Source organism: Miniopterus schreibersii, assembly GCF_964146895.1.
Source record: "Miniopterus schreibersii genome assembly, chromosome: 4".
NCBI classification, from domain to species: Eukaryota; Metazoa; Chordata; class Mammalia; order Chiroptera; family Miniopteridae; genus Miniopterus; species Miniopterus schreibersii.
In genome coordinates, this window is record NC_138105.1 from 23,161,345 (window position 1) to 23,176,422 (window position 15,078).

General features: G+C 57.4%; 1 protein-coding gene across 6 annotated transcripts in view; it reads right to left on the bottom strand.

The window, feature by feature from the left end:
• The window catches only part of JADE2 (jade family PHD finger 2), a 48,397-nt gene that overhangs the window by 5,441 nt on the left and 27,878 nt on the right, over positions 1-15,078 (bottom strand). For 5 of the 6 annotated variants that reach the window (XM_081137313.1, XM_081137311.1, XM_081137310.1 and 2 more), the window contains 7 exons: positions 14,294-14,454; positions 13,395-13,606; positions 12,031-12,198; positions 10,476-10,592; positions 8,839-9,303; positions 2,952-3,069; positions 273-401 (listed from right to left, as the gene is read on the bottom strand). In XM_081137313.1, the coding sequence (XP_080993439.1) occupies positions 273-401; positions 2,952-3,069; positions 8,839-9,303; positions 10,476-10,592; positions 12,031-12,198; positions 13,395-13,606; positions 14,294-14,454 (1,370 nt within the window). The remainder of the gene's footprint in view (positions 1-272; positions 402-2,951; positions 3,070-8,838; positions 9,304-10,475; positions 10,593-12,030; positions 12,199-13,394; positions 13,607-14,293; positions 14,455-15,078) is intronic. The other variant, XM_081137314.1, reaches the window with a different exon arrangement.

Genomic DNA, 15,078 nt, shown 5'->3' on the forward strand with positions numbered 1-15,078 from the left:
CGCTGGTGAGTAGAATGAGCAGTTAGTTCCTGAGCTCCTGGGCACAGCCTACAGGTCTACAAAAGGGGAATTTCTGGGGGTGGCAGCCAGGGCTCTGAAACCCTAGTCTGCTTCATGGCTGGGAGGTGTGAGTGCCTGGGCAAAGGAGGGCCTGGCTACCCCTTGTGGGCCTCCGGCTCTGTGCGGGGGGAGTACTGGCCTTACATGGAGGGCTGGCGAGCAGAGCCACTGTGTGAGCCTGGCCAGTCTGCCAGGCCAGCATGGCCACTTACCCAGCTGCCCCAGGACTGAGTCGGGCCCCGCCTTCAGTTTCTCTTTTTTCTCAGGGCTCCCCCTTGGGCCCTCGCGGCCTTTCCTTTTTGAGTCGCTCTTCTTGCCCTTTGCTCTTCTCCCAGACCGCTCTGCGCCAGGGAAAGAGAAAGCAGGTGGTTACCCCAAACCGCCTCAGCCAGAGCCCAGGCCACTGAACATCACCCCAACGGTCCTCCCTCGCCTGGTGCCTCACCATCCAGGTCACCTTGCCTTGCCTCTGTACCCCAGGCTCAGAGCCCCCGGGGGCTTGGGATAATTGGGGTTCCTGTGAGTCAAGGGACAAGCGGTGTGGGGGGCTGTGTGATAACTGCCCACTGCTGCTCTGGCAGGGCTTGGGGAGGGCACAGGGCCACAAAGAGGGTGGAGGACCACCTTGCAGGATCTGGACCGCAGCCTGATCTACATGGCCCACAGATCCTGGGAGAGTCCTGGTGGCTGGAAGGCTGGCTGGAGGTGAATGGACAGGGGAGGGCCTTGAATGCCAGGCCGAGGAGCTGGACATGAAGGTGGGCAAAACACTATCTGAGGAGTCATGAGGTTTTGGTTACAGTCCTCACACTGGTTAGTCCCCTTGAGCAAGTCTCCTGGTCTGCTTTTGAGGTCAGACAGATGGGAGACCTGGCTGCACACCTGGCCTTCATATTCCTTCAGTCCACGATCACAAGGGTCTAGGGAGCCACAGAGAACACTGAGCAGGGAGGGACATATGGGGGGGGGGGGCAGCTGCCAGGAATATTCTCCCAGCTTCTCTGGTGCAGGCTGGAGGGCTTCCTGAGTAAGGGTTTAAGGGTGTTAGGGGTGTGGTCCCAGCTCTGCTGCTGACTCCCTGTGCAACCTCACACTGGGCCTCAGAGGTCCCCACTGTTCTCAGCATAGTCTGAGCTCCTTCTGAGGGTCACAAGACCTTGCATAGCCGGCCTTGGCAACCCCTGAACCTCACGTTAGACATCTTCCTTCTGCCCAAATTGCACCGATGCCAGCCTCCTTCCAGTTTCTCTAACAAGGCAAGATCTGGCCTCTAGGTCTCCAAAAATGCTCCTTCCTTGTCCCGTCCTTCACCTGGTTCAGCTCAAAGCAAATACCACTGCCACTGGAAGTCTTCTCAAGCCCTCTGGCCAGACAGGCCTTGGCAACATGCCTGTAGCCCACGTCCCACCCCAGGGGTCAAGCGCACAACACCGAGGGTGTGAGCTTTGGGCGGAGGCAAACCGGTTTCTGCCCTGAACAAGGGCTGCCTGTTGTAGCCACTCAGGGCTAGGAGCTGCAAATGTTCCAACTCGAACATGTTTCTGGAATCCTGTGCCTCAGGGAACTGCTGCCTCGGTTGTGTCTCTCCTGCAGCTGGGTGTGTGGTCACAGTGAGGTCCTAGGAAGCCTGAGACATTGTTCCAGAACCTGCTGCCATAAAGCCATCCTCACACCTCTGTCCCTGAACCAGCACCACCGCAGTCCCCTGGGCACCACTTCCCTTTATCTCTCCAGGTGGCGAGCTCCACAAGGGTAGGAACCTTGTCCATTCAGTCTATAGCAGTGTGCCCCGCAGCGCCCAGCACAGGGCCTGGCATCCTGTCCACCGTCATTTAGTGCTCATGGAACCAATCAACAGATGAGAGGGAGCCTGGGAAAACTCTGGAAGCCAGGAAGCTACCATAGTCCTGGGGGTGCATGGTGAACTCTGAGCTCTGCGTGACTGTGACCCACCATCTTTACTTGACATTCCTTGTTTCTTGGGCCAGAGTGGGTGGTGATCCCAAAGTACAGACAAGGCAGCTTGGCTCTCAGGCAGGGGTGGGCAGTACCAGGTCCTCAGTCATCGGCTCTAGTGGTGGCCTGCCAACTCTCTTCTCTGTCCACTCCAGGCCTAGCCTGACCCAGAGGCTGAACTGGCAGTGGCAGACCCTGGCTCAAAATCTCTCTCCACCCAGCTATTTCTGCCGCATATAATCCAACACGAGAGCATCATTTTTGGGTCAAACATTGCTCTCCTTAACATGTGAACCAGGAACTCCAGGAAGGGCCCCATGTCTGGCAATATCCCCACAACCAACAGATGAGATCAATGCCAGAGCTTCTCTGGCCTTTGATTTCCAGATCAAAGTGCACATGATGCAGGAGAATACGAAGAAAACAGAGGAAAAGCGGCCCGCACAGGGCCTGAACCCTCTGAGGTCAGAGCGAAAGAGCGCACAGGACTTCTCACTGGGCAGCCGCTTTCTTCAGATCAACACGCAGGCACCAGGTCAGGGAAGCTGGCCGGCTCCCGGCCCTTCCTGCCCCAGGGCCAGCACAGAGCCGCTAGGACCTCTGGTCCACCCCTGTTCACATGCAGCTTACTCCTGAACCACTGTGGTCCTGGCACTACCTGGGTGTCTTCAGGGAACTAGAAAGCTCTCTGAGGACAGGCCTGATGCCCACATTCCAATCGCTAGCTCCCCGCCTAACAATACATACATGGGACCCTGGGGAGGTCCCCTTCTCGGCCCAGTTATTGAATGACGGAGGGTAGGGGTAGGGGCTGGTGGCCCCGGACCCCATGCACATGCCCCCAAACCAGGCCCCACAGACACACCCTCCTTGGGACCCAGCCCCTTGAGAGTGTGCACAAGAGGTGGCCGGCGTCAGGCAGGGCAAGCGCCTACCTCGACACAGATCCTGTTCAATAAGTTTCATCTGCAGGTGGAATATCTGCTCCTGGAGTTTGCAGAGGGCGTGTTTCGTTCTCTCGCGCCTCGTCACCATGTAGCACAGATTTCTAACCTGAGGAAACACAAGAGACAGTTTCCACCTTACTCCAGGGCAACCACCCCTGACTGGATCGGGGGGGGGGGACACCACTGCCTAACCTGCCCAGGACATCTGGGAATCAATTCCCAGACCCTGAGTGTCCTTAGCCCTAAGCCACAATTCTCTGATCCAAAACACAGGGCTGAGCACAGCCTTGACCGTGTGGCCCCGGCTGAGCCACAGTGAGCAGAGAGAGCATCTGGTTAGCTCAGGCTGGTGATTCCGCCTTCCTGGCTGAGTCGGCCACGCTGCTGCCCAAGGCCCTTCTAACACGGCTGCTCTCCTCTACAAACAGTGCACCACGGCTCATCGGGGCCTCGCGAGGTCTCCAAGTCCACCCCTCTGCCTCCTGTCCGAGGCCTCTTTCCCACCAAAGAAACTCTTCAGCCATGGGAAAACCCACTTCCTATCCTCACACACAAAAGGCGATGGTGCATGGAGCGAGATTCCAGCACAGCAGATTCGTGCAGACAGGGATTCTCCAACCCACTTGGGTCTACCTGCTGCTCTGGGGCCTGAGCCAGGCCCACCCCTAAGCTGGCCCAGGCCCCCATGTCCACATGGCCATGTGCGCTCAGCCAGAGACAGAGGTCCTCACAGGGAAGGGCAGGGGCCTCTGACCCCGAGGCCAGCTAGCAAGAGCCTCTTAGGGCCTGGGAGACAGACACTCCCTGCAGCTAATCTGGAAGCACCTGAAGGACGGGCCATGTTGCTGTCTGTCCAGGTGGCAACTTCCTCCAGTGTTCCCACCCTCACCGGCTGCTCTCTGGGCCAAGACCAGACCCCTTCCCTTGAAACACTTTCTTGTTCTGATGTCATCTTTGGTTTAGGTCAGAACCTGTTGCAGCAGGGACAGCTGGCCAGGAGCTGCTGAGCTGAAATCCTGGGCCCCACCAGGGTCTTTCCAGCTGAAACCAGTACTCTGTCTCCAGCTGGGTTTTCTCTTTAAGGGCGAGTTCAGGCTTCATGTCCTTAAGCTGCCTGGGAGTGATCTCTGGGTTTTAGAGCCCCTGGCCTGCTGTCATGAGCACCATTCCCTCTGGCCCGGGAGTGGCCGCGATTGGACCTCTCTGTAGGCACGAGTATCCTCACCTCCTTCCTGGGCCTAGTTGTGAAGGAGGTCCCAGAACGCCTGCTCCAGTCCTGACCTTGCAGGACAGACTCTCATGGCACTGCCACCTGTGTGTGCACCCAGGCTAGACTATGGGTGCACACCCTACGACCCAGCCTGACTTCCTCACCTCCTCTCATACGTCCCTGTGGTTCTGTGAAGTCCCATTGTGTTGGGGCCTGGGTGCAGCAGTGAGCAAGGCCATCTGGGTCCCTTTCTTCTCAGGACTTGCTGCCCACTTGGGCAGACAGATGCTGACCAAGTACTGACAGGACCAGGCAATTCTGCACCAGGCTTGGGGGTGATGAGGAAGGCTTCCTGGAGGAAGGGGCAGCTAAGCCGAGAGGGAGTTGATCACAGAGAGGGGGACAGGCTGGGGACAGGAATCCAGAATAAGGCCAGGGGAGAGGCAGAGTGAAGCTTGTGGCTAGAGTGTGAGGCTTTGAGGCCTGGCTGAGCCAGGCCAAGCAGAGCTGTGCAGAGATTTTGATGGGGGTGGGGGTGGGTGTAAGTGCTGAGACCCCAGAGTGATCCTTAATGTCCTAGGTCCTCCTCATCTGCCTCATAGCTGCCCCATCAGCATGCCCATCAGTCCTTCCCAGGGAACACGACTCCTTGCCATCAGCTCCCTCACCTCTTAGTCACCCCCCCATCATCTTCAGCTGGACAACCAGCCATTTGGACCCTCTGCTATCCCAGAGCAATCTTCTTAAAATGTAAACGTAAACCTTCTGGAAATGTAAATCATCCAATGGCTTCTGTGTGGGGTTGAAGAGTGTCTCCCGCCTAAGTGTATGTCCATTTGGAACCTCAGGAGTAATTAGTTAGCATTCATGGAGATGGAGGTCGTGGGAGGAGCGGCTTTGGGCCTGTGGGCATGCTGGGCATGAGATGCTGGAGCTCAGGAGGGACGTGTGGGCTGGAGCCGTCCCACTGATGGGGAGCAAAGCTGTGGAGCTGATGCAGCTTTGAGAGGTCAGGCTGAGTGTGGCAAATGCTCACTAGACCGAGGAGAACCCAGAAAGGGAGAGAGAACGGGAGGATTAAGGGAGGATCTGGTCAGAGCATCAACAGGAGAAGTTATTCAAGAGCAAGGGCATCACTGACTATGGCAACCACTGCTGAGAGGGCTAGGGGACAGGATGGAGAAGTGGCTACTGGACACGGGGAGATGGACGCTGTTGGCCCTGGTTCTGCAGTGCTGTGGTGGCAGGAGCTGGCCAGAGGGGGAAGCAAGGAAGTACGAGCAGTGAGGGATTATGGGAAAGGACAGAAGGGGATGGGAATGGGGGAACCCACGGCTAGAGGGAGATGGGGAGGGAGGATTAGCTTTTGAAGATGGGAGATGGTAAAGTAGATTCATATCCTGGTGGAATCCTGGAGACGAAGAGGGGAGAGACTCCTGTGCTGCAGGGTGGGGGCTGAAAAGGGACCCTTGGGGTGGGAGAGACGGGAGGAGATGGGAGGAGATGGGAGGAAAGCCAGCGAATGGGCACAGAGGGATCTCCTGGCATGAAGTTGGAGGGTTCTGGTCTGGGGAATGGGAGATGAGGTTTCTGTTGGCAGATGGGGGCCCTGAGTGAGGTGGGTAGGAGTGGAGGTAGGTGGGAGTTGGGGAGCCCAGAATGCTGCTGCCTTGGGTCCTGCCGAGGCTTGGGGGCAAGCACCTTGAGGAGCCACCTCTTCACTGCTGTGGGATTGTTCCTCTGGGCAGAGAGTGGCTCCTACTGGGGGAGACTCTGCCAGGGGTGTAGCCTCTATACAGGGGCAGGGGCCCGGGCAGTGAGCTAATGCCAGTGAAGAAGAGACAGTGAAGGGGAGAGGGCCTGGGAGGCGAGTGAGCAGGAAGAACCCGAGGCTGTGGTTAAGGAGGGGAATGTGGGGATCTGGGGAGTAGGGGGTGTGGGGACTTGGAGGTGGTGACAGGGTTTGAGTGGGGTGGGGCACTAATGGGTTGGAAAGTCCCAGAGATGGGAGCCATAGGGATTGAGGAGCCAGAGTGCTGGAGGCCAAGGCTGCTTCAGTGGGAGGTCAAGCAGACTGCAATCCAGGCACTGAGGACACAGTGAACGGGGAGTGAGCAACGGAAGGGACGCAGGTGCAGGATCTTCCTCTCTCGGGAGAGCTGTGGAAATGAGGCCTGGGGGAGCCCCCACACTGCCATCCTCCGCTGAGGTGTGTGTCTGAGGGCTGCCCCTGCCCTCTGGGCCCCACCCGGCCAGGTCAGGCTCTGGCATACACCCCTGTAACCAGACCCAGGCCCCCAGCAGCGAGCCCCGCGCCTCTGGTTGCTAGGGGACACCCGCGGCCGAGCTGCTCGTCAGCACTGCAATTTTTCTGTCAGCTGAGAATAACTCCGGGAGGCTGCAGTGGCCACGCCTTCCCGAGCTGCCTACCAGGGCCGAGGCCTATGGCTAAACTGTTAGAAAAGCACATCTTCGAGGCTGACCATAAAATGAGATTTCATGGTAGCGGCAGCATGGCCTCGGCTCTTGCTTCTTTCAGCAAAACTCCTGCCTGGCCTTGGGGACAGATCAGTCAGGGAGGGTGTCCTGTGGTCCCAGGCGCTGGGCCTGCCTTTCAACTCTCCGTGGAGCCCACCCTGAGAGCCGGCCACCCTTCCACAAGCCAGAGCAGCAGTGATAACCACCACTAACAACGGGGGGCGCTGTGCTGAGCTCTGTCCCCCATCTTCACTGGGACCCCAAGCTTAGCGCCATCCTTATTCCCACTCTAAAGACCAGGAAACTGAAACCCAGGGAAGTGGAAACTGAAACTCAGAACACACAGAACTAAGAGCTGAACCGAAGGCAAACCCTGGCTACCCAAGGTCTCAATCTCAACTCCTACCCTGCATCCCCCAATGGGTCCAGCCCAAGCTGGCTCACTGCCCAGTCGTGGGCTGGATACTCTCAGCCACTGGTACTGGGCCATGGCCAGAGACTAGGCCTGCTGGCCAGGCCTGGATCTTTGCAGAAAGCCTCCTCAGTGGCACAGTTCTCAGCTCTATTCACTTACTCAGGTCACCCACACAGGGCTGTGAAAGATCCTGAGGCTGGACCTGGAGGGGTTCGACCTGGCACATGGCCGTGCACACCCACACTTTGCTCCCAGCTGGTGCCAGCAGCCCAGCTCCATGGCTGCTGGAGAAGCAGCATTTTGACAGGGCCTCCTGAGCCCTAAGAAGCTGCACAGATTAAAGCCGGGTGGCACCCTCTTCCTGGAGGAGTAAGTGGGCTAGCTCACACCTGACTCTGAAGGACTCTGTCCCCGACCGGAGGGATCTGTGCGGCAGCTCTGGCTGCTCCAGAGCTGGCATCCTAACCCTTGGCAACCTTGACCTTGGGAGCACCTATACCAGCTAACAAGGGGGGTGGGGAGGTTCAGGGACTGATAAGCTAAGGACAGGTACAGAATAGAGACTAAGCCAACAGTCCTTCTAACAACCCCCTTCCCCATTCAGGTCTAAATCCATCTCTTAGAACACACACTGTCCTCTGAAGCTTCCTGTCACTTCACCTCTCAGAACCCCAGGTTCCTCACCTGCTCATTAGGACTGAGTATCCACCTCTCACCTCTCGTTCTAGGGTGATGATTAAATCAGTGAGCCTGCCCCCTGGCCTCCCCACACAGCCTAGCCTAGGGTTGCCCCCAACTCGGGGGTTGTACTTTATCAGCTAGAGGTGGCAGAGGACGGGTGCCAAAAAAGCCAAGTTCAAGGGCACACCCCAGAGAAGGCAGGACCCCCTCACCTTCTTTCTGGGGGAATAGGAGGGGTTAGAGGTTTGGGGGCCTCCATGCTCTAGGAAAGCAACTCTTGCTGCTCCCCAACCTCCATAGCTCAGCCCAAAACCATGGAGTCTGCACTCCTTCCTCATCTTGGGTTCCTGGACGGACCAACCCAAGATCTCCAGTCTCTCAGCTCACAGCTGGGGGTTTTGGCCAACCCGCCAGGCCCTGTGATTCCCCCCTCGGGGTGAGTGTCTGGAAGTGGCAGTCACAGCAGGACAGTGCTGCTTAAAATTCTTCCTCAGCTTCTAGAGCACTCTGGTTCACTTACCCAGCTCCATCCTTTCACGCCATACAGACCGCTGCGGGTCTCCAATCCACCCTCACCCCTCTGCTCACACCATTTCCTCTGTCCAGCAGCCCTGGCAGCTGCGTTCACACCTGTCTTCCCTGCCCTGGCCTAGCAAATACTTATTGGCTGATTCAACTCACTCGTCATTCCCATTTTCTCCCCTGCCTCTGACTCTAAGCAGGAGCTCACGTGTTGGGATCAGGCAGGGCCCACAGAGGCCACAAATGGGGCTAGAAGCCACAAGGAGGTAGAAGCCTAGGTCCATGCCCCAGCTCTGTTATCTCCCAGCTTCATGACCTTGGCAGGGCCTCCACCCTTCACCAGGCCTTCAAAAGGGCTGGGACAAGAGGGACTCAGACCCAAGAGCTGGATCCTTCCCTGTTCTGCAAAGTCAGTAACCTCCACCCTGCCTGAGACCTGGAGGCCCTCAGCCCCCGGGCCAGAGCGCAGGGTGAGTCCTGGTGAGCCACAGCTGCTCCAGAGTAGTGAGCGAGGGGTGGAAAGGCCTCCTGGGCTGGCGGCCAGGCAGGCAGGCCACGGGAGCACTCACCCTCTCCAAGTCCTGCCGCAGGTGTGTGAAGAGCTTCAGGCGGCGGTACAGGACGTCCTGCTCCTGCTGGGCCAGGTTGTCCACCTCGTCAGTCTTGGGAGTCAGCAGCGGCTGGTTGGCATTGGCTTTCCTCTTCAGCTTCCAGTACTGGTAGATGAAGTCGACCAGCGCCTCGGCCAGGTCCAGGCGCTCGGCCACCTCAGCCGGCTCCACCAGCTCGTAGAAGTCTTCCTCCAGCTGCTGCAGCCGCTGCTTGCGGAGGGTCACCTTCTCCAGGTCCTCACCAGCTGAGCTGGGCTCCACCGGCTCAGATGTGGGCTCAATCCTTGGGCCCCCGTCACTGTGCTCCTGGCAGAATGATTTGAACTTGACCTCATCGTTGTCTGCTAATATAGTCCGCATTTCCAGGCCATGGTCAAAGGCGCATGTGACGTGGAACGCCGTAATGCAGGAAGGCATGGAACACTGGAGGGACAGGAAGGGCAGTGTCAGGCAACGGAGGGAGCCCTGATGGGAGGTAAGGAGCATGTGGGCATCCCCCAGGGTTCCGAGAACGAAGGATGCGGTGAGACCCTAAATAAAATGGCATGAGCTCCTAACATTCTTCAGGGAATGGAGGGAGCTATGGCAGGTGGGAAGGGGGTGCTGGAAAGGAAACAGGGTTCAGCACCTTACACCCTGGGGAAGAAAACAAGCAGACGACTGGACAACCCCTTTGGGGGCAAGCTGCATGCCTGTGGGCAAAATGACCTTGGAATCAGAGGCATGGAAAGAGACTGGTGATGGGTCTCTGTTTCCTCTGCTCCTGCAACGTTATCTAAGATGGGGAGCTGTGCCCCTCCTTTGTCCTCAGGGAAGAGAAGCTGGACTTGGATCCCTTCTTTCTCCTCTTGCCCAGGCAGCTAGGGCCAACTCAGGACCTGCCCAGGGCCAACTCGGGACCTGCCCCTCCCCGCTAGCCTCGGACGATGGCTGTGGGCAGCTGATAACTGTGTCAGCAACAATCCACCCAACTGTAGCGACCATTTCCGCTGCACTCACAAGCCATTCTGAGAGCCTTACAACTGGGTGGAGGCACAGCTAGTGTTTGCAATGACAACTGTTCCTGGAGAGACGAATGAGAGACAGGATGCTCCCTACGTCCCAGCCTGTAGACCAGCAGCAGCATTATCACCTGGGAACTTGCTGGAAATGCAAATTCTCAGGTCTACCAAATGAGGACCCATGCGGGTCGGCCCAGCCGCCTGTGATCACACTGCTGTCCGTGGAGCAGTGCAGCCCTGCCCTGTGTGGCAAGAGCCTAAGTTTGATTCCTATCCCGGCCACATGTCATGTCTGATGACAGAAGTCAGGTCAATGTATTTATTAAGCATAAAGACATTTGGTCTTGAGCTTAATGAGTCAAGGCCCCTAGCACTGCAACGGGGTGGTGGGCCTTGGCTCCCCAGGCCTGTACCCCGTGCCCAGAGGAACTGAGGACGGAGAAATGCCCCACAGTGGGGCTCTGACCGGTCCCAGCCTCAGGCTTCCTTGGCCCGTCAGTGGCTCTGTCTGCAGCACCATGGGCGGGCGGAGGGTGGCGGCACCTGGCTCCGGCATGGGCTCCCGGGCAGCAGCGGGGTGAAGCGGCCATGTACCTGGATGCAGGTGCCCGTGCACTCCTTGCACAGGCTGCAGGACAGAGCCCAGCGGCTGGCTGGGATATGGGAGATCTTGGTGATGGGCTCCATCTTCTCGGGGCAGCCGATGCTGACCTGGGCAGGACACAGGGAGCTACATCAGGCCTCTTGTCCTCAGCCTGCCCCAAGGATCCCCAAATGGGGGGCTGTCTGCTGAAACCAGGCGGGGGGCGGACAGGGCGGTGGGAGATCCCCAGGATCCCAAATCCTTCCTGACTGTCCCAAGCTGACCACTGGGTGAGTGTGAGCTCACCTGTGACAATCTTACATTGTTTGTGACTGTGTGAGACAGTGCACATCAGTAGTGTGAGTGAGTGTGCGTGCCTATGACTATGTGGCCCTCAAGACAGAGATGCTTCAGGGTGTGTGTGTCCAGATGAACACACAAGATTGCCTCTCTTCTGTACCTCAGGCCTTTGTCGATAGCAACTTCAAAGTTCTTATCATAATTTGTTTTTCTGGGCAGCAAGTAATGGTCTCAGGGTAGCATCTCTTCTTGGAGGCCTCCAGGGCTTTCCTGGCCAATGGGGATGTGCCTTTGTTTAGACCCTTCTGTCACTCCTATGGGGACAGGTCTACACCCATGTCCACATCGCTGGGGCACAACTCGCCCCTCTCCACTGCACATGCCTAAGGGTGGAAGAAGGTCCTGTCCAGAGGTCCCAAACCACAGGGCCCCCACGATGGGGTCCTTGTTGGTTCTCTCTGTCCCTGCTGTGCCCAGTCCAGGGTGTACTCAGTGGGAGTCCCAGCCTTCCAGAAGTTGATCTGGGAGCAAGTGACCATTGCTGGCACAACCACCATCATCACAGAAGACTGCAACGTGGGTCCTTCAGACTGGGAGCCCAGGAAGGTGAGGGCCACCGGCTGACAGGGCCACCTGGCTTGCTTCCAGGCACAGGCAGCATTGGAGTGAGGCCTCATTCTGGGTCAAGGCACACAGCAGGGCTGGGGCTGAAACTCCAGTGGATTTCAGCATTTCCCATTTCAAATAAAATGGGATGCCCCTGGTAGCCCAGGGCGTCTGCTACCTCACTGTGGGCCTCGTCTCTAATCCATGGCCCCTCCCCACCTAGACTCAGACCCACAGCCACAGCAGCAGGCCCACTATCCAACTTTTAATTAGGCTTGCCACATGGCTTCCTTTTAGGGCAGTTGGCTTACTTTTGTTTTAAAGAGGCGGCTTGACTTTGGTTGGAACAACTGCCTCGATGGGGGTGGACCCACAACCTGCCTGACTTTGTCCAGCTCTTAGACCAACCACTGGATCCCCCAGGAGCCCATAATCCCATTTTCCCATGGAAACCACCACCTGAATTCTGCCCAAGTCTATAGCAAAGCTCCCTGGGGGCCACTCCCCCGGTTTTCCCAAGCTCGACGCCTGAAGTCCAATTTTATGTGGGCCCATCATCACCTTCCTTTCCCAGTGCTCTGCTACCTGAGTTCTGAGTTCCACGCAGACCCACTTCCCCATGGCTGTTCCCCAGGGCCACCTGCCCCCACACCTGCCCACCTCAGGAATCCACAGAGCGCAGCTGACGTGCACCCACTTGGTCCCACTTCTGGTGGGCTTCAAGGCTCCTCCTCGCTTGGGGCAGAGCAGGCACTTTGGCTGGACACCCAGGGCACACGTCCGGCACAGCCAGCTGCCTGTGGGCACCTTGAGGATCCCGTAGCAGGCCTGGGAAGAGAGCAGGGTGGTCACAGGTCAGAGGCATTGGTCAGTCTGCATCTGGTCAGCAGTCAGCTGTGAATGGTCCCAGCCCCAGTCCAGCTAGGAGCTACAATGCTACACTGCTACCAGGCTCTGGCAAGGAGACCTGAGGGATTGTCTGCGTTGTGCGCCTGAAATGTCATCATTTCAGTCCTCTGTGAAAGGGCTCAGGTCTGCCTTCTGCTGGGAGGACAGTCACTTTATCCAGAGGGTCCTAATCAGTGAGGGACCTCAGAAGGGTCCATGAACTGCCTTCAGTGGAGTGTAAGTTTTGGTGCGTATGCTGCCAGAGACAAGAAGCAGACCTTCCGTCTTTTGCCACAGGCACCTGTGAGGGGGTCCTCCTAGTCATGCCCCAGGTTCGTGAACCTAAGAGCTGCTGAGTGTAAGGGATGTGGGTGAATGGGGGTGCACTGCCTTCCACTCACCAGCCAGGCAAAGCCCCTCTGAGCTCCCACAGCAGTGCATGGGGGGGGGGGAGCCTCAAAGTCAGAGCCAGAGTGGGTTCACTGTCACTGTGTTCTAGTCAAGTCTGCTGCAAACAAGGCCCAGGGATGCCCAAGATCAAAAGGCGTGGGCCTGGTCAGGCCAGACCCAGTTTATAACATCAATAATGGTAACAAATACTAGAGCCCTTAACGGTACTGTTCAAAGCAAACAACTCAGACCTTACAACAACTTACTTTTATGTATAGCTGAGGACAGAGAGGTCCAGAGAGGTTAAGAAACTTGCCCAAAACCACAGAACTTGTAAAGGGCAGAGCCACAATTTGAAACTGGGCAGTCTGGCTCCAGGCTTTGCCCTCAGTCACTATACTGTGCTGCCTCTTTGTAAGTTCAGCACAGTGAGGAACAAGAGGAAAGCAGGGGGGTTGGGTGCTTAGTGGGGAGTCTGAGGGAGGCTGACAGGAGAGCACAGAAAGATCATCCGATGCGCGTTTACTCAGGTCTGGCTGATGGTGCTAAGCCAAGGGGCCCTAGGTGTCCCCGGGCACCACAGGGCACCCATGCCAGTCCCTTCCTCCCACCTTGCCCTCCTTCTTAGGGGCTATGCCCACAGTACTGCTACACTCCTACAGTCTGGATGGCCAGCCCCAGGCAGGGGCCCCCCAGGCTGCGTGTGAGGACACAGTGTGGATGAGGGCAACTGGGGAGCTGGCCACCTGGTGCACGCAGACGTTGCATTTATCACAGAAGACCATCTCGTTGCCATCTTCGCCCTCGGGAGAGCGGCACACGTCACAGACAACGTCCTCGTCATACTCGATGCCCAGCCCCTCCTGCGTCTCAATGGCTCTCGCCATATTCTGGTGGCACAGCGTCTCCAGCTCCTCCAGCACGCGCTCCAGTGTCAGCTCATCCAGCTCTGGCCTCTCTGTGAGGAAAACAGGGGAGGGAGTAAGAAGTCCGGCTTTTCCAGGCAGATGGATGGGAAGGTTTTCATTCATCTGATGTGGCCTGGGAAAACAGGTCGACTGTCGTGAGCCTCAGCTCCATTGTCTGAAAACTGAATGGGCTGGACCATCCGATCCCACAGGCCCTGGGGCCTGTTGTGTTCTGACTCTAGACAACCTGCCTGTGACCACACACATACTATGTGTACATGCAGATAACATCTCTGGGATGTGGCTGGCTCCATGGGCAATCCACTGCTTGAGCTGTGGACCTCTGAAGGTAGTGAATATGACAGAGCTGGCCCTGATAACATGTTAGTGGACTCCAGCCAGGAAGTCCACACCAATTGTCCCTGGGCACATTTGTCATCCTACACTCACTGTGTGCTCCCTCACTCTTCCTGTAACAGTCATGCTTATTAACGCTATTCCCAAGAAGTCAATTACATGCTATTATCACCCTCACCTGACAGCTACAGAAACTGAGGCACAGAGACACCAAATAACTTCTCCAATCAGCAATGCTGCAGGGACTATCACCCCAGATCCATTCAGTGCCAAAGCCCAGTCATGGCTACTGTCCTTCTGAGGGCAAGGATGCTGGGGTACAGACGAAAACCCTGCCTGGCCTGCCCCCAATCCCATTCTCAGCCTGGCAGGTCACCTACCCATCTCCTTGAGCTCCAAGTTGATGAGCTCCAGCCAGTAGGCGTCAATCTCGTCCAGGTCATAGCGGCTGCCCCCTGGCCAATCAGGCTGGGAGCCCTCGCCAAGTTCGGAGCTGCTAGGGGACACCTGGGTAGGGGGGCCTTCCAGCGGCGGGAGGATCCTAGGAAATCAAGAGGGGGTGGTGTCACGAGGGGAAGGACCCTCAGCCTGCTGCCCTTGCTAGGTCTGGAGGCATCCAGTGATTTGGCCAGCCCAGCTGAGGACCTAGTGGGCAAGTGAGGTGTGAGACTTTGATCCAAATAGGGCCCACCTTTTATTCCCTTCTTATATTTCCTTCTCCCACCTGCCCACCCTGCAGTCTCAGATGACTATGAGCAAGCAGGACAGGAAAGTAAGGGCTGTGGGGCAGAGTGGAGGATGGGAGTGGGGGCTGACCCACAGCCCTTGTACATCCATCTATACACATCCATTCCGCTCAGAACACACCTCTACCTCCCCTCCCATCAGGGCACCTGGGCCTTAGCTATGCCCCAGGACCTGGATCTGCCCTGCCTGGCCTGTAGGAGGCATTCCAAGTGCTGTCCTAGGCAACTTCTAGTGCCAGCCACTCTGGGACAAGTGGAACAGAGCCAGGTGGACTCCAGGTCCTCAGCACACCCCTCAAGGCTATGGAGAGGCCAGGGATTGTCCCCATGCTTTGGCTCCTCCTTCACCAACAACCTGAGAACTGAGGCCAGGTTTCCTCTGGGGTTAGGAGGAGTCCTCCCAGCTATATTATTGCAGC